This window comes from Ranitomeya imitator, chromosome 1 (assembly GCF_032444005.1).
Source record: "Ranitomeya imitator isolate aRanImi1 chromosome 1, aRanImi1.pri, whole genome shotgun sequence".
Taxonomy (NCBI): domain Eukaryota; kingdom Metazoa; phylum Chordata; class Amphibia; order Anura; family Dendrobatidae; genus Ranitomeya; species Ranitomeya imitator.
The window spans coordinates 861,455,083-861,474,382 of NC_091282.1; the positions used below are offsets into that span (position 1 = coordinate 861,455,083).

A 19,300-nucleotide genomic window follows, 5' to 3' on the forward strand; every position below is an offset into this window, starting at 1 on the left:
GTGGCCTGTCTGCCCTGCATAAGCTAAGTTCTGCTTGTGTTACTTCTGTTTGCTATTTTTTCTGTCCAGCTTGCTATATTGGTTTTTCTTGCTTGCTGGAAGCTCTGGGACGCAGAGGGAGCACCTCCGTGCCGTTAGTCGGTACGGAGGGTCTTTTTGCGCCCTCTGCGTGGTTGTTAGTAGGTTTTTGTGCTGACCGCAAAGCTATCTTTACTATCTTCGGTCTATTCAGTAAGTCGGGCCTCACTTTGCTAAAACCTATTTCATCTCTGTGTTTGTATTTTCATCTTTACTCACAGTCATTATATGTGGGGGGCTGCCTTTTCCTTTGGGGAATTTCTCTGAGGCAAGGTAGGCTTATTTTTCTATCTTCAGGGCTAGCTAGTTTCTCAGGCTGTGCCCGAGGCGCCTAGGTCTGGTCAGGAGCGCTCCACGGCTACCTCTAGTGTGGTGTGATAGGATTAGGGATTGCGGTCAGCAGAGTTCCCACGTCTCAGAGCTCGTCCTATGTTATTAGTAACTATCAGGTCACTTTGTGTGCTCTTAATCACCAGGTCCATTGTGTTTCTGAACCACCATTTCATAACCGTACTGGAGGCCCAAAGTACTAATGCTTCTCAATAGAGGGAAAAGAGAAGTTCTGGGACCATTTTTTTTTCTCTGCACTGTGTTTTGTCTTTCTTTTCCCCTAGACATTTGGGTGGTTCAGGACACAGGTGTAGTGATGGACATTAAAGGTCTGTTTTCTTGTGTGGATCATCTCGCTGCAAGAGTACAAAATATTCAAGACATTGTGGTTCAGAAATCTATGTTAGAACCTAGAATTCCTATTCCTGACTTATTTTCTGGAGATAGAGCTAAGTTTCTGAATTTAAAAAATAATTGTAAACTGTTTCTGGCTTTGAAACCCCGCTCCTCTGGTGACCCAGTTCAACAAGTTAAGATCATTATTTCTTTATTACGTGGCGACCCTCAAGACTGGGCATTTTCCCTTGCGCCAGGAGATCCTGCATTATGCGATATTGATGCGTTTTTTCTGGCGCTCGGATTGCTGTATGATGAACTTAATTCAGTGGATCAGGCAGAGAAAAATTTGCTGGCTCTGTGTCAGGGTCAGGAAGAGGTAGAGATATATTGTCAGAAGTTTAGGAAGTGGTCTGTGCTCACTCAATGGAATGAATGTGCGCTGGCAGCTATTTTCAGAAAGGGTCTCTCTGAAGCCCTTAAGGATGTCATGGTGGGATTTCCTATGCCTGCTGGTCTGAATGAGTCTATGTCTTTGGCCATTCAGATCGATCAACGCTTACGTGAGCGTAAAAATGTGCGCCATTTGGCGGTATTATCTGAGCATAAACCTGAGCCTATGCAATGTGATAGGATTTTGACCAGAGCTGAACGGCAACAAACACAGACGTTGGAATGGGCTGTGTTTTTATTGTGGTGATTCCACTCATGCTATCTCCGATTGTCCTAAGCGCACTAAGCGGTTTGCTAGGTCTGCCACCATTGGTACGGTACAGTCGAAATTTCTTTTGTCCGTTATTTTGATCTGCTCTTTGTCATCCTATTCTGTCATGGCATTTGTGGATTCAGGCGCTGCCCTGAATTTGATGGACTTGGACTTTGCTAGGCGCTGTGGGTTTTTCTTGGAGCCCCTGCAGTATCCTATTCCATTGAGAGGAATTGATGCTACGCCTTTGGCCAACAATAAGCCTCAGTACTGGACCCAACTGACCATGTGCATGGCTCCTGCGCATCAGGAGGATATTCGCTTTTTGGTGTTGCATAATCTGCATGATGTGGTCGTGTTGGGGTTGCCATGGCTACAGGTCCATAACCCAGTATTGGATTGGAAATCTATGTCTGTGTCCAGCTGGGGTAGTCAGGGGGTACATGGTGATGTTCCAGTTCTGTCTATTTCATCATCCACCCCTTCTGAGGTCCCGGAGTTCTTGTCGGATTACCGGGATGTATTTGATGAGCTCAAGTCCAGTGCCCTACCTCCGCATAGGGATTGCGATTGTGTTATCAATTTGATTCCTGGTAGTAAGTTTCCTAAGGGTCGACTGTTTAATTTGTCTGTGCCTGAGCACGCCGCTATGCGGAGTTACGTAAAGGAATCCTTGGAGAAGGGTCATATTCGCTTGTCGTCGTCGCCATTGGGAGCAGGGTTCTTTTTTGTGGCCAAGAAGGATGGTTCGTTGAGACCTTGTATTGATTACCGCCTTCTAAATAAAATCACAGTCAAGTTTCAGTACCCCTTGCCGCTGCTGTCTGATTTGTTTGCTCGGATTAAGGGGGCTAGTTGGTTCACCAAGATAGATCTTCGTGGTGCGTATAATCTTGTGCGTATTAAACAGGGCGATGAATGGAAAACAGCATTTAATACGTCCGAGGGCCATTTTGAGTACCTGGTTATGCCATTCGGGCTTTCCAATGCTCCATCAGTATTTCAGTCCTTTATGCATGACATCTTCCGAGAGTACCTGGATAAATTCCTGATTGTATACTTGGATGATATTTTGGTCTTCTCGGATGATTGGGAGTCTCACGTGAAGCAGGTTAGAATGGTGTTCCAGGTCCTGCGTGCGAATTCTTTGTTTGTGAAGGGGTCAAAGTGTCTCTTTGGTGTTCAGAAGGTTTCATTTTTGGGTTTCATTTTTTCCCCTTCTACTGTCGAGATGGACCCTGTTAAAGTTCAGGCCATTTATGATTGGACTCAGCCGACATCTCTGAAGAGTCTGCAAAAGTTCCTGGGCTTTGCTAATTTTTATCGTCGCTTCATCAATAATTTTTCGAGTATTGCTAAACCGTTGACTGATTTGACCAAGAAGGGTGCTGATGTGGTCAATTGGTCTTCTGCTGCTGTAGAAGCTTTTCAGGAGTTGAAGCGTCGTTTTTCTTCTGCCCCTGTGTTGTGCCAGCCAGATGTTTCGCTCCCATTCCAGGTCGAGGTTGATGCTTCTGAGATTGGAGCAGGGGTTGTTTTGTCGCAAAGAAGTTCTAATGGCTCGGTGATGAAACCATGTGCCTTCTTTTCCAGGAAGTTTTCGCCTGCTGAGCGTAATTATGATGTTGGCAATCGAGAGTTGTTGGCCATGAAGTGGGCATTCGAGGAGTGGCGTCATTGGCTTGAAGGAGCTAAGCATCGCGTGGTGGTCTTGACTGATCACAAGAACTTGACTTATCTCGAGTCTGCCAAACGGTTGAATCCTATACAGGCTCGTTGGTCGCTGTTTTTCTGCCGTTTTGACTTTGTGGTTTCGTACCTTCCGGGCTCTAAGAATGTGAAGGCTGATGCCCTGTCAAGGAGTTTTGTGCCCGACTCTCCGGGTTTGCCTGAGCCGGCGGGTATTCTCAAAGAGGGGATAATTTTGTCTGCCATCTCCCCTGATTTGCGGCGGGTGCTGCAAAAATTTCAGGCTAATAGACCTGACCGTTGCCCAGCGGAGAAACTGTTTGTCCCTGATAAATGGACGAGTAGAGTTATCTCTGAGGTTCATTGTTCGGTGTTGGCTGGTCATCCTGGAATCTTTGGTACCAGAGATTTGGTGGCTAGATCCTTTTGGTGGCCGTCTCTGTCGCGGGATGTGCGTTCGTTTGTGCAGTCTTGTGGGATTTGTGCTCGGGCTAAGCCCTGCTGTTCTCGTGCCAGTGGGTTGCTTTTGCCCTTGCCAGTCCCGAAGAGGCCCTGGACACATATCTCTATGGATTTTATTTCGGATCTCCCCGTCTCTCAAAAGATGTCGGTCATTTGGGTGGTTTGTGATCGCTTCTCTAAGATGGTCCATTTGGTACCCTTGTCTAAATTGCCTTCCTCCTCTGATTTGGTGCCATTGTTTTTCCAGCATGTGGTTCGTTTACATGGCATTCCGGAGAACATCGTTTCTGACAGAGGTTCCCAGTTTGTTTCGAGGTTTTGGCGAGCCTTTTGTGCTAGGATGGGCATTGATTTGTCTTTTTCCTCAGCTTTCCATCCTCAGACAAATGGCCAAACTGAACAAACCAATCAGACCTTGGAAACATATCTGAGATGTTTTGTTTCTGCTGATCAGGATGATTGGGTGTCCTTTTTGCCTTTGGCTGAGTTCGCCCTTAATAATCGGGCCAGCTCGGCTACTTTGGTTTCGCTGTTTTTCTGCAATTCTGGTTTCCATCCTCGTTTCTCTTCAGGGCAGGTTGAGTCTTCGGACTGTCCTGGTGTGGATACTGTGGTGGATAGGTTGCAGCAGATTTGGACTCATGTAGTGGACAATTTGACATTGTCCCAGGAGAAGGCTCGACGTTTCGCTAACCGTAGGCGCTGTGTGGGTCCCCGACTTCGTGTTGGGGATTTGGTTTGGTTGTCGTCTCGTTATATTCCTATGAAAGTTTCCTCTCCTAAGTTTAAGCCTCGTTTCATTGGTCCGTATAGGATTTCTGAGGTTCTTATCCTGTGTCTTTTCGTTTGACCCTTCCAGCTTCTTTTTCCATCCATAATGTATTCCATAGGTCATTGTTGCGGAGATACGTGGCACCTGTGGTTCCATCCGTTGATCCTCCTGCCCCGGTTTTGGTTGAGGGGGAGTTGGAGTATATAGTGGAGAAGATTTTGGATTCTCGTATTTCGAGACGGAAACTCCAGTACCTGGTTAAGTGGAAGGGTTATGGTCAGGAAGATAATTCCTGGGTCTTTGCCTCTGATGTTCATGCTGCCGATCTGGTTCGTGCCTTTCATTTGGCTCATCCTCGTCGGCCTGGGAGCTCTGGTGAGGGTTCGGTGACCCCTCCTCAAGGGGGGGGGTACTGTTGTGAATTCTGTGGTCGAGCTCCCTCCTGTGGTCATGAGTGGTACTTCGGCTGGTTCTGTCTATGAGATTCCTCTGGTGGATGTGAGTAGGGCTGCGGCTTCTGAGTTTCCTTCCTCAGGTGACGAGGTTAAGTCGTTAGATGCTGCTCTATTTAACTCCACCTAGTTCTTTGTTCCTTGCCTCCAGTCAATGTTCCAGTATTGGTCTTGCTCTCTCCTGGATCGTCTTGTGGCCTGTCTGCCCTGCATAAGCTAAGTTCTGCTTGTGTTACTTCTGTTTGCTATTTTTTCTGTCCAGCTTGCTATATTGGTTTTTCTTGCTTGCTGGAAGCTCTGGGACGCAGAGGGAGCACCTCCGTGCCGTTAGTCGGTACGGAGGGTCTTTTTGCGCCCTCTGCGTGGTTGTTAGTAGGTTTTTGTGCTGACCGCAAAGCTATCTTTACTATCTTCGGTCTATTCAGTAAGTCGGGCCTCACTTTGCTAAAACCTATTTCATCTCTGTGTTTGTATTTTCATCTTTACTCACAGTCATTATATGTGGGGGGCTGCCTTTTCCTTTGGGGAATTTCTCTGAGGCAAGGTAGGCTTATTTTTCTATCTTCAGGGCTAGCTAGTTTCTCAGGCTGTGCCCGAGGCGCCTAGGTCTGGTCAGGAGCGCTCCACGGCTACCTCTAGTGTGGTGTGATAGGATTAGGGATTGCGGTCAGCAGAGTTCCCACGTCTCAGAGCTCGTCCTATGTTATTAGTAACTATCAGGTCACTTTGTGTGCTCTTAATCACCAGGTCCATTGTGTTTCTGAACCACCAGTTCATAACACAGCAGTAACCAATTTCATCACTTTTTTTCAATCAGAGTTCCAGCATGTCCCTTTTGCAGACTATCTCTTATTTCTCAGCATGTATGTAAAGTGCAGTATAAATTCATCTCTACTTAAAAAAGAGATCCTTAGATCAGGAATAGAACAGCCATTTATAGGACATTTCATAACTTTCGCAAATGAAAAAATATTTTGCACATACTGCATTTAAATACTGTACCTAATTTATTATATATTGTCGAAGTTAGTCCATTTTATACCAACTCAGACTCCACCCAAATGTACACTGACTCTGATTCCACAGCCCTGGTAGGTACATTTCAACTGTGAGAGACCGAATCTAAAAATAAAATCCAGAAAATCACATTGTATGATTTTTGCATAATTAATTAGCATTTTATTGCATGAAATAAGTATTTGATACAGTAGAAAATCAGAACTTAATATTTGGTACAGAAACCTTGGTTTGTAATTACAAAGGTCAGACTTTTCCTGTAGTTCTTGACCAAATTTGCACACACTGCAACAGGGATTTCTCTATCGCCTTTCATTGGGGGACACAGGAACCATGGGTGTATGCTGCTGCCACTAGGAGGCTGACACTATGCAAATAAAGAAAGTTAGCTCCTCCTCTGCAGTGTACACCCTACCGACAGGAAGTAGGATATTCAGTTTAGCTTAGTGTCAGTAGGAGGTGGACACGGGTCTTTCATTAGACCCTTATCTACCTCAATGTGCGTCGTTTTCTTTCAGGTTTTCTGGAGGGATACAGGGTGAACAGTCACACCTGTAATCCCACATTAGGGACTATGAGTACGGCGTGTACTGCCACCCCGTATCCTCATAAAGCCCTCAGCAGAGCCATGATCCTGGCACACAAGCGTGCTCAGAAGTCCGATCCTGCATCCGTCCCCCACCCACTCGCCCACCAGAGCCTGTCGGTTGGAGGAGACGAGGACGTCCACCAGCAAGTTCAGGACGTCTTTTTCTGCATCCGGAATAATGAGGTATATTTCCTTTTCCTCAGGTTTTTTTCCGGAAGAAGATATACAGATGAAGAAGGTGAGTATTTAGAAGGTGTCCCATCTATCCCCTTCAGGACCTTTAAGTTAGGGATTCCCTTTAGGAAGGTGGGGGGCCTTTTCCTAGGGGAAATGCCAGGTTTTCAGCAGCTCTTTTGCCCTGCTCAGGCCTCCTTAACTCCCCCCAACCCACCCCCCCCCACCCCTCCAGTCTCAACGCAGGCTCCGTCACTATTTGAGGGACTACCTTTTTCAGTGCGAGTTGTTCGCTACCGCCATGGCTTATTCGCCTCCTTCTCCCCTCAATCTGGCGGTCGCCGGCGTCTAACCTAGGAGGCCTACGCCGGCGCGACTGCCGCCGGTTTTCTAATCTAGGCCCCGGCTTCGGGCCTACTCCGGTGCGACGGCCGCCGGGTTCCAATTTAGGCCCCGGCTTCTTAGGCCTACTTCGGGGCGGCGGTCGCCGGTTTCTAATTTAGGCCCCGGCTTCTCGGGCCTACTCTGGCGCAGTAACTCCGCCCCCCATTTGCTCTCCTTCGGGCGGGCTTTCTCCCGCCTGTATCTTCTTCCTGCAGGGCGTCTAGCTCCGCCCCCCATAGCCGTGCCCTGCAACTGGCGCCATATTGGTTTCCCTGGTGTGTGCGCTTGTCTCCGCCCACTTCTTCCCAGCCACCGCTCTACAGCCGTCGCCATCTTACTGCCCCAGGCTTGCGCTGTCGGCCCCATCTCCTCTTCCGTGTTTACTAGCGGGCCTTTTGCCCTCTCTTTCCTGGTGCAGCTTCCAGCCCCTCTTATGGTCCCTCAGGCGTCGCCAGGGATCGTCGCATCCAGCGGTGCATCTGTCTGCAGGACCTGCTCCTCTACAGCCTGGAAGCTACAGGACATCTGCTGTGAGTATCCCTACACAGCAGACTGACACTTCCCTCTGCCTCCTTCCCCTAACCCTCGGGCACTATGTCTAATTCTAAGGCAGAACTCTCCCGTCCTCCTGCCTTTTCTGCTATTTTGGTCCATCACATTGTATGATTTGCAGATTTCCCTCCCTCTGTCAGGACTGCGACGGCTCCGCGGTGCCTACCGCCCTGGACACCCCTGCTGTCCGAGAGAGTGAGTCCCCTATCCCAGCGTGCGTCTCCTCTCTGTCCCAATCCCTGCGATCTCACCCAAGTGTCTCAGACCCTAGTGTCTGTGCCGGATAGGTTGCCCATCACATCTTCTGCTGTGGCTAGCGGATCACAGGAGGCTCTGTCCGAGTCTACTAAGATTGGTCGCAAAGGATCTAGACAGGAACGAGAAGCGTTCTCGGATGCACCTTCGGAAGATGTGTTGAAGCTGGATTCTAACCAAATCGCTAGCAGGGATATGGTTCAGAACCTCATTGCTGCGGTAACCAAGCCTGTAGCATCAAAGACTCCGCTACGGAACCCGCAGATCAGGCGGTTTCGTTTAGACGGTCCAAACCACCTTCCAAAGTTTCTGAGTTTGAGGAGCTGGTGGCCAGAGAAAGAGAATACGGCCAGACGCTTTCAAAGAGGACAGCGCCTCGGCGTGTTATATCCTTTTCCCCAGAGCACCGCTAACTGGACAGCTTCTCCTCCGTGGGCCTGCCAGTCTCCAGACTACACAGTCCGGCCCCCCTTTCCTGGTGCAGCACGTTCGAAGGAATCTAATGGTAGACATTTGGAATCCTTGGCGAGGTCAGCCTTCAAAGCGGCTGCGTCCATTCTTTGCCCGGCCTTTGCCTCCTCATGGGTTTCAAGGTCTGTGGCCAAATGAGCAAAGCAACTCCGTCAAGGCACTCTGACTGGGTCTAACCAGATCAGCTAGCGGGGCTTGCCAACCGGATTTCTCATGTGATCGAGTATTTGGTCTCTGCTTCCCTGGATGCCGCGTCTCGTGCAGCTCAGACATCCAGCAATGTCGTGGCCATCCGCCTGACAGTTTGGCTTAAGGCCTGGCAAGCGGACCTGTCTTCTATGAAGGCACTTACCACCTTGCCCTTTCAGGGATCACGTCTTTTGGTCCCAGACCTCTTCCTCTACAGCAGAGGTTGCAAGCGCGCCAGGATAGGAAGAAGTTTTCCTTTAGGTCCACTTCTTCCTGGTTCTCTGGCTATTCCCAAGGAAGATCCACCAGGTCTACACCTGGAAGATGTACCTCGGCATGATTCTTCCTGGAATCCCGGCGCATCTCCCAAGCTAGGAGGTTGCCTTCCTCTCTTCAAAGACGTTTGGCTTATGGCGATGGAGGATGCATGGGTCAGGGAAGCGATATTCTCAGGATACAAAATTGATTTCGCTTCTCAGCCCTGGGATCGTTTCTTTGAATCTCGCCCTCCAAAGACCCGACCTTGTTTTCGGGTTTCTTTGCAGCCATCGCCTCTCTCCTCAGCGCGGAGGTAATCGTTCCCGTTCCAGAAAGAGAAGGATTCACAGGCTTCTACTCGAACCAATCCCGGTTCTTAAGTTAATAAATAAAAGGGTCCATCTGCGAACTTCGGAATGGAATCCCTTCGTTCAGTAATCACTTCCATTTCGGCATAGGAGCTTCTGTACTCCATAGACGTTCTGGACGCCTAATTTCATGTCCCTATATCCCCAGGACATCACAGATTCCTGCACTTTGCAGTACATTAGGAGCATTCCCAATTGATCGCCCTGTTTTACGGTCTCGCAACCGCTCCCAGGGTTTTCACTAAGATCGCGGCGGCGCTGATAGCCATCTTGAGAGTCAGGGGAATGGTACTTTCCGTAACTCGACGACATCCTCATCAAGGCTCCGTCCTTTTCTCAGGCTCATGAGAGCCCGTCCATTGTCCTCCACACTCTAGCCCATTTCAGGTGGCTTGTCAACAGGAAGAAATCCTGTCTTGTTCCCTTCCAGCACCTCGTCTCTCTGGGCATGCTCTTCGACACTTGTCAGACCAAAGTCTTCCTCCCCGAAGATAAGAGATCCATCCTTCGTCGGGATGTACGCTTGCTCCAGGTCCTCGACTTCTCTCCTTTCGATCGGCCATGAAGGTTCTGGGGAGCATGGTGGCAACATTGGTAGCGATTCCCTTCGCCCAATTTCACTCTCTACCTCTTCAGCAGGCCATTCCGTCACACTGGGACAGGTCTGTCCTCTCTCTGGATCGTCCGATCCTACTCTCTTACCAGGTTAAGCGGTCCCTCATCTGGTGGCTGACATTACCTCTCATCCCCCAGGGCAGGTCTTTCCTTCCAATTCTCTGGCGGGTGGTGATGATGGACGCCAGTCTGCTCGGCTGGGGCGCGGTGTTTTGCCACCTGACTGTTCAGGGTCATTGGTTGGCGTAGGAGTCTTCTCTACCGTTCAACGTCCTCTAGTTTCGGGCCATCCTCCCTCCCTTCGTCACTGGGAAAGGATTCTCAGTGGTCTTCCTATCCGAATCCAGCGGACAATGCCACGGCGGTGGCATATGTCAACCTTCTAGGGGGGACTCGGAGCTCCTTGGCCGAGGTATCCAAGATCCTCCTCTGGGCAGAGGCAATGGTTCCGGTGATATCCGCGGTGCATATTCCCTGCGTGGACAATTGTGCCGCCAGCTTCCTTAGCCACGAGGATCTCGCGGCAGGGGAATGGCCCTGGCATCCGTAGATTTTCCATCAGATTTGTCTTCGATGGGGGACAGGTACAGGAATGTTCCTCGGTTCGTCTCCAGGTCTCGCGACCTCCCCCTCGCAGGTGGCGTCGGCGCTCTGGCCATTCCTTGGTTGCTCTCCGTGCTGCCCTATCTATTCCCACTCCTGCCCTTACCTCCCAAGCTGTTGGTAAAGTTCAAAGCGGAAGGGGTGCCGGTTTTCTGATTGCCCCGGACTGGCCCAGGAGAGCTTGGCTTGCGGAGACCGTCAATCTTCTCGCGGACGCTTCTTGGCGCCTTCCAGACAGGCCCGACCTGCTGTCTCAGGGTACGATTTGCCACCCGAATTCTCGGTCGCTCAGTTTATCGGCGTGGCTGTTCATACCGCAGTTCTAAGAACGTCCGGCCTTTCGAACCGGGTGATTCACACCATGATCCAGGCTAGGAAGCCTTTGCCTTCCAGGATTTATTTTCGTACCTGGAAGGCTTATTTCCGTTGGTGCGAGTCCAACTGCATTTTACATAGGTCCCTTTCCTTGCCTTCCATTTTGGTTTTCCTTCGGGCAGGTCTGGACTCGGGCCTTGCGTTTAGTTCTCTGAAGGGCCAGGTTTCTGCGCTCTCCATCCTTTTTCAGAAGACTGTATCTTCTCGGCCACAGGTTAAGACCTCCCTTAAAGGAGTGGCCCATGCTGTCCCTCCGTTCAGGGCCCTGTGGATTCATGGGATATAAATCTGGTACTGGACGTTCTGGGGGTTTCCCCTTTGAGCCTCTCACGGAGGTTCCCGTCTCTTCTATTTTGGAAGGTGGCGTTTCTTGTGGCCATCATCCGCCGCGTTTCCGAGTTGGCGGCCCTCTCTCGCCGACCTCCTTCCTTGGTCATCCGCCAGGACAAGGTGGTCCTCAGGTCTCCGCCTTCCTTCCTTACTAGGGTGGTTTCCACCTTCCACCTCAACGAGGGCATTGTTCTACTTTCCCTTTGCCCAGCTCCGACTCATCCTCTGGAGTGATCGTTGACCAAGCTGGACCTCGTCAGGGCAGTGAGGATCTACCTGGATAGAATGTCCGCTTTCCAGAAGACGGATTCTCTTTTCGTCATTCCTGATGGCACGCGCAGAGGCCTGCAGGTTTCCAAGGCGACTATTGCTCGCTGGTTCAGAACGGCAATTTTGGAGGCCTACCGGGTCAAGTACAGAGCGCCCCCTCCGGAGATAAAGTCACATCCGACCTGGGCAGTCTGTGCCTCCTTGGTGGTGCACCACAGGGCTTCCGCCCTACGGCTCTGCAAAGCGGCAACCTGGTCTTCCATCCACACGTTCGCCAAATTTTACAAGGTCCATACCTACACTTTGGCGGATGCCAGCCAAGGCAGAAGGATCCTGCAGGCGGCAGTGTTGAGTCTTTTGACCTGATGGAAGGCTGTTTTTTCCCACCCCAGGGACTGCTTTGGGACGTCCCATGGTTCATGTGTCCCCCAATGAAAGGCGATAGAGAAAACAGGATTTTTGGTTGCTTACCGTAAAATCTGTTTCTCGGAGCCTTCATTGGGGGACACAGCACCCTCCCAAGTTGAACAGCTCTGTTTATTGTGTTATACTGTTAACGTTTGAGTTCTTTGAACACTCTTTGAGTGTTTGAAACTGTTAAACTGTTAAGCGCTGCGGAATTTGTTGGCGAGCTATAAATAAAGATTATTTTAATTATATTATTATTATTTATTTTACATGTTGCTTCTCATACTGCTTTCTCACTAACTGAATATCCTACTTCCTGTCGGTAGGGTGTACACTGCAGAGGAGGAGCTAACTTTTTTTATTTGCATAGTGTCAGCCTCCTAGTGGCAGCAGCATACACCCATGGTTCCTGTGTCCCCCAATGAAGGCTCCGAGAAACAGATTTTACGGTAAGCAACCAAAAATCCTGTTTTTGGCCCACTCCTCCATACAGATCTTCTCCAGATCTTTAAGGTTTCAGGACTGTCGCTGGGCAACATTGAGTTTCAGCTCCCTCCAAAGATTTTCTGTTGGGTTCAGATCTGGAGTCTGGTTTGGCCACTCCATGACCTTGAAATGCTTCTTACTTAGCCACTCCTTAGTTGCCCTGGCTGTCTGTTTCAGGTCATTGTGCCCTGGCTGTCTGTTTCAGGTCATTGTCATACTGGAAGACCCACTCACGACCCATCTTAAATGCTCTTACTGAGGGAAGGAGGTTGTTTACCAAAATCTCACGATACATGACCCCATCCATCCTCCCTTCAATACGTTTTAGTCGTCCTGTCCCATTTGCCGAAAAGCACCCCCAAAGTATGATGATCAACCCATCATGCTTCACGGTTGGGACAGTGTGCTTAGGGCATGTGTCCACGTTCAGGATTGCATCAGGATTTGGTCGGGATTTTATGCAGGTAAAATCCTGACCAAATCTGCACCTGAGGTCACTGGCAGGTCACCTGCGCTGTCCTTGCGTTTTTTTCTGCAATGTAAGGACATGCTGCGTTCAAGATGCGCCGCATGTGCGTTTTTGCGGGCATGCCGCATGTGTCTTGTGATGCATAGTGGAGACGGGATTTAATGAAATCCCCTCCACTATGCTGTAACATCTGGATGCTGCGTTTTTGACGCTGCGGCTAAACGCAGCGTCAAAAAAGCAGCGTTTCCTGAACGTGGAAACATACCCTTAGGGTTGTACTCATCCTTCTCCTTTCTCCAAACACGGCGAGTGTAGTTGATATCATAAAGTTCTATTTTAGTCTAATTTGACCACATGACCTTGTCCCATGCCTCCTCTGAATCATCTTGATGGTCATTGATGAACTTCAAACGGGCTTGGACAAGTACTGACCCCGTATGCTCTGCAGGATTTTAATTCATAACGGCGTGGTGTTTTACGAATGGTAATGTTTGACTGTGGTTCCAGCTCTCTTCAGGTCATTGACCAGGTCCTCCCATGTAGTTCTGGGCTGATTCCTGACCTTTCTCAGAATTATCCTTACTCCATGTGACCAGATCTTGCTTGGGAACCCAGACCGAGGAAGATTGATGGTTATCTTGTGTTTCTTCCATTTTCTAATAATTGCTCCAAAAGTCGTTGCCTTCTCACCAAGCTACTTGCCTATTGTCCTGTAGCCTATCACTGCCTTGTGCCGGTCTACAATTTTGTTCCCTGGTGTACTTAGTCATCTCTTTGGTCTTGACCATGGTGGAAAGGTTGGAGAGGGATTGAATGTATGGACACATACAGGTACCATGTTTAAACAGATTAAATTAATACAGGTTATGAGTGCAGAGTAGGAGGCCTTCTTAAAGAAAAACTAACAGGTTTGTGAGAGCCTGAATTCTTGTTGGTTGGTAGGTGTTCAAATACTTATTCCATGTAATGAAACTCAACTTAATTATTTAAAAAATCATACAATGTGATTTGTTTTTTTTTATTTTTAGATGATGTCTCTCACAGTTGAGGTGTACCTACGATACAAATTACAGACCTGTCCAGTCTTTGTAGGCGGGAAAACTTGGAAAATCGGCAGTGTATCAAATACTTATTTTTCCACTGTAACCCCTCCCAAAACTCTTTAAAGTTCTCCCACACTATATGTTTAATTGGTTGTCCACTACTAGGACAACCCATTCATAAACTAAATGTTTGGCCCCGATTAAAATAATAAAACCTATACTCGCCTCCCATGCTTGTACCGTTCCTGCGGAGACCGCATTCGCTTTCCCCTGGGCTGTAATGCGGTGTTGTGACACGTAACGCCTATGCCCAATCAGTGCTGGCATCACTGTCTCCGCCTTCGTATGAACTAAACATGAAGAGGAAGCCAGGGCCGCATCTCATCCTGGACTTTTCCTTCGGAGAAACTGAACGTGAAGAGGGAGACAGTGACACCAGCACTGATTAGGCCCAGGCATCGGGTGTCATTCCACTACATCACAGCCCCGGACATAGCAGGGTGAAATGTCATGCCTATGCAGAGAAATCGCCGGCTTGTGCCTTCTGCACTATGCTCTGCCCTACTGTGGCCAGAGCTGAAAACATCAGTGCGCTGGCATGCATCTTTCTGGCTCATGTGCTGGAACTATTTTGCCGCCATTGCTGTGCACTGATGTTTTCGGCTCTGCCCGCAGTAGGGCAGAGCATAGTGTACAGGCGCAAGCCGATAATTTCTCTGTGCAGGCATGGGATTTCGCCGGGCTATGTGGATGATGCAGGAGGCGTCATTCACGTCAGTCGGAGCAGGAGGATGGCAAGCAGCAGCCGGGAGGAGAGAGCCCAAAATGGACACCTCTCTGACCGAACAGACAGGATTTAACATACAGCACAAGAGAACTTTAAAAGGTTTTTTGTTTGCATGCCTTCATAGGAATTGGGCCTGTCACAACTCAACCAGGTGAGTATAACCAAAACTTTACCACTCTCACTCCAAAGGGCATCACCCTTTTGTGCACTCTGATACCCACATCTAGATTTATTCATAGTTCTCTGATAGATGCACAAGGCCATCTCACCAGGTGGAGCAACTGCTCAGGACCCCAACTCTGGATATGTGGGTGTCCAATCCTGTGGATATGGCATAAATGTCACCTTTAATTAATACATACATGCTAGCCACCTTAGGGAGAGACCTAAGTTGGGCTAAATGTAGCGGGACGAAAGAGACTGAAAAGCCCTCTACTTAAAGGAAATACATAGTGGATGCTTTCCTGAAACGGAAAGTACTTGCAAGCAGCATAATACAAAGAATAGCAGGTTTACCCAGAATCCTTTGCAGTAGGCGGAGCTATGCAAATCATCTCTTTCCACCCCCGTCTAATCCACAGCGCTTGGAACCGCCAAGAGTGCAATGCTGCGGATTAGTTTCTAAATTTACACAGCCAACCAATTCCTACCTGTGGACACGTGTTTCGGGCTTTAGGCCCTCATCAGCACAGGGCTGGAATTGGTTGGCTGTATGGAGTGGGGCTCGGTGAGCAAGCGATACATACATGCTAGCCACCTTAGGGAGAGACCCAAGTTGGGCTAAATGTAGCGGGACGAAAGAGACCGAAAAGCCCTCTACTTAAAGGAAATACATAGTGGATGCTTTCCTGAAACGGAAAGTACTTGCAAGCAGCATAATACAAAGAATAGCAGGTTTACCCAGAATCCTTTGCAGTAGGCGGAGCTATGCAAATAATCTCTTTCCACCCCTTTCTAATCCACAGCGCTTGGAACCGCCAAGCGTGCAATGCTGCGGATTAGTTTCTAAATTTACACAGCCAACCAATTCCTACCTGTGGACACGTGTTTCGGGCTTTAGGCCCTCATCAGCACAGGGCTGGAATTGGTTGGCTGTATGGAGTGGGGCTCGGTGAGCAAGCGATACATACATGCTAGCCACCTTAGGGAGAGACCCAAGTTGGGCTAAATGTAGCGGGACGAAAGAGACCGAAAAGCCCTCTACTTAAAGGAAATACATAGTGGATGCTTTCCTGAAACGGAAAGTACTTGCAAGCAGCATAATACAAAGAATAGCAGGTTTCGTCCCGCTACATTTAGCCCAACTTGGGTCTCTCCCTAAGGTGGCTAGCATGTATGTATCGCTTGCTCACCGAGCCCCACTCCATACAGCCAACCAATTCCAGCCCTGTGCTGATGAGGGCCTAAAGCCCGAAACACGTGTCCACAGGTAGGAATTGGTTGGCTGTGTAAATTTAGAAACTAATCCGCAGCATTGCACGCTTGGCGGTTCCAAGCGCTGTGGATTAGACAGGGGTGGAAAGAGATGATTTGCATAGCTCCGCCTACTGCAAAGGATTCTGGGTAAACCTGCTATTCTTTGTATTATGCTGCTTGCAAGTACTTTCCGTTTCAGGAAAGCATCCACTATGTATTACCTTTAATTAAGTATACATTCCTTCTAGAAGAAAGCCTAAAATGCAGCTTGTTTAAAGGTAATAATCTATACAGAAGAAATCAAGGTAACCAACCAAATCACTACACATTTATTGTAGGCGGTGGGGTGGTACTCATCAATTTTTTCATAAACAGTATGCGATTACCTCTCTACTTTTCCCCTTGAAACAAAAACACGCCTCCAACAAAATTTGAGTGCTGCCCTCTTTCCTCCCGTTAAAATATAGCCTATGCAATTCACTCCCTCCATCCTAAGACTGTTTTGTGTGCTTTCCACCGTATCTGCTGTTCAGATTTTGTTATCTGTCCTCTGTGAAGACTTGGATGCTTTTCTTCCCCTCTCAACTCTCTTAATAACTTAAACTTTATCATCCTCCCTTCTGCTATCTCTAACCCTGAGAAATGAAGAGGGAGAACAGAAATCCAAGCCAGACAGGAACTATGTCAGAAACAGGACAGCTGGGTGTATGAAGAAGTGATAATATTTACAAGAGCAAAATTGTAGGAATGTTCTAATGAAGTATATTGATAGCTGCTTAATTTTGCATCTAGGGAGCAAATATGGGAAAAAAAATCAATGAAAGATACATACAAGATGTCTAATATTTTCATTTACCAACAAGATGTCCGATATTTGATATATTTACTTTTTTGTTTCAAGATAAAAAAATTTAATGTGCTAAATTGACCTCGTCCTATGAGTGCTTAAAAATGTTGACAGTATTTGGCGTTGAATTTTTTTTAATAATGAAATGCACTGTTTCTTTAGGGCAGAAACTGGATGAGTAAAGCCAAGAATCAATCATGCCCAAGTCTTATGTTGACACCAAGTGAAGAGTTGTGTCCTCGCAAGTTTGCACCAAGGTAATTTTGTAATCCAACCCTGCACACACTTGGGATACTGTCTGTATGGTTTCCAAACGCTGCGGAGAAGATGGATGGCAAAAGTTAAAATACGTCCAGACTTTTTGTATCTGTAATGCTTCAATGCAGCTGTTTGTCTAAAGTCACTTTGATACTGGAGTATTTTAGTCAGTATTTTGATGAGTGTTTGTATACCAAAGCTCAGAGCAGTCTGAAACATGGAATAGGTGTAAATCATTCTATAATACCTTTTCCCTCTTCGCTTTAACTTACATATATTGTCAAAAATACTCCTGTGTGTAAAAACTGGCTTAAGCATACCTCAGGGCAGAACATAGTGTTTTAAGTGAAAAAGCGATACTGCTTAACCACGAAACTATTAGGACTTAAATTGTATGTTTCAAGAGACGACACCGGAAGGGTCACTCAGAGTCCCACCGTTGCCACCAATTTGTCATGGATCATAGCCAGGGGGGCAGGGGGGTTGTATCTCACACCCATTTCTGTGTCTTTGGAGCAAACCGCTATCTGCCACCCTCTATCTTCCAGACAATTGACCAACGATAAACGGAGGGGTCTGCAGGCTGTTATAAATGGTATATTCTATAACTGGGTTGCTGTGACCAGTGGGGGTCGGTGTTGGGACCTATTCTCTTCAACATATTTATTAACGATCTGGTAGAACGTTTACACAGTAAAATATCGATATTTGCAGATGATACAAAACTATGTAAAGCAGTCAATACAAAAAAAGATAGTATTCTGCTACAGATGGATCCGGAAGGTGGCAGATGCAGTTTGTTTAACAATGATAAATGTAAGGTTATACACATGGGAAGAAGGAATCAATATCCCCATTACACACTGAATGGGAAACCACTTGGTAAATCTGACATGGAGAAGGACTTGGGGATCCTAGCTAATGATAAACTTGCCTGGAGCAGCCAGTGCCAGGCAGCGTCTGCCAAGGCAAACAGGATCATAGGGGCGCATTAAAAGAGGTCTGGATACACATAATGAGAGCATTATACTGCCTCTGTACAAATTCCTGGTTAGACGGCACAAGGAGTACTGTGTAGTTTTTGGCACCAGTGCTCAGGAAGGATATAATGGAACTAGAGCGAGTACAAAGGAGGGCAACAATATCAACTATGGAATCAATGGTGCTATATAAATAAATATTAATAATTATTGCAATAGCCAGAGAGATTAGCAAAATTAGGATTATTTAGTCTAGAAAAAAGACGACTGAGGGGCGACCTAATAACCATGTATAAGTATATAAGGGGACAATACAAATATCTCTCCAAGGATCTGTTTATACCAAGGAAGGTGACAGTCACAAGGGGGCATTCTCTGCGTCTGGAGGAGAGAAGGTTTTTTCCACCAACATAAAGGAGGATTCTTTACTGTTAGGGCGGTCAGAATCTGGAATTCCTTTCCTGAGGAGGTGGTGATGGTGAACTCAGTCAAGGGGTTCAGGAGAGGCCTGGATGTCTTCCTGGAGCGTAACAATATTGTATCTTAAAGTGATTAGGATCTTTAGAAGGACGTAGATCTGGGGATTTATTCTGACTGAATATAGGCTGAACTGGATGGACAAATGTATTTTTTCGGCCTTGCTAACTATGTTACTATGTCCACTAATAGGCTGGTTATCGGGAAACTTAACAGTGAATGTATGGTATATACCACTCCGATTTCAACGCATGGAATATATGTATATTCCCCGATACAGTCACTGCGAACTCCATGATAACCCCAGACTACTCGATGCCACCACCAGGCTGACTGGGGTCTGGTTCTAGTAGCGTATGGCTTTGTGGTGCGGGTTTCAGAACCAAAGGAACAGAACTATTAAATTTTATATTTGATACAAACAATAGGCAGGATTTATTAAAAATGTACAAAACATTCTACAAAGGGGACAAACCAATGTAGCATATACAGTACATAAAATAAAATTGAATAACAGAAGAAACTTACTACACCGCTCAGAGATAAGTCAACTTAGCTGTTGGAGAGCACTTTGATTTCGGGCATTCAGGGAATGGAATTCAAGCATACACTGCTGTGTATCTCTCTACAGGAACCAAGATCTTAATTCATTTTGACATTTTATCAGCCCATGAGTTACACTCGCACACTCCCCCTTGATGATCTCAAAAATACATCCTCCTTGCTGGGGTATTTTGTTCTAAAAGGAGCTCCTGCATGTTAATTAAGATTTTTTGCTCCTTTATGCCCACTGTACTGAGTCTAGGAGATACAAACTGTCAGCTTTTTTTTTTATTCCGGCTTTTGTCCTACTG

General features: G+C 47.4%; 1 protein-coding gene across 3 annotated transcripts in view; it reads left to right on the forward strand.

Annotated features, from left to right (window-relative positions):
- The window catches only part of WRN (WRN RecQ like helicase), a 234,382-nt gene that overhangs the window by 173,917 nt on the left and 41,165 nt on the right, over positions 1–19,300 (forward strand). For all 3 annotated transcript variants that reach the window (XM_069742190.1, XM_069742199.1, XM_069742208.1), the window contains one exon: positions 16,894–16,988. In XM_069742190.1, the coding sequence (XP_069598291.1) occupies positions 16,894–16,988 (95 nt within the window). The remainder of the gene's footprint in view (positions 1–16,893; positions 16,989–19,300) is intronic.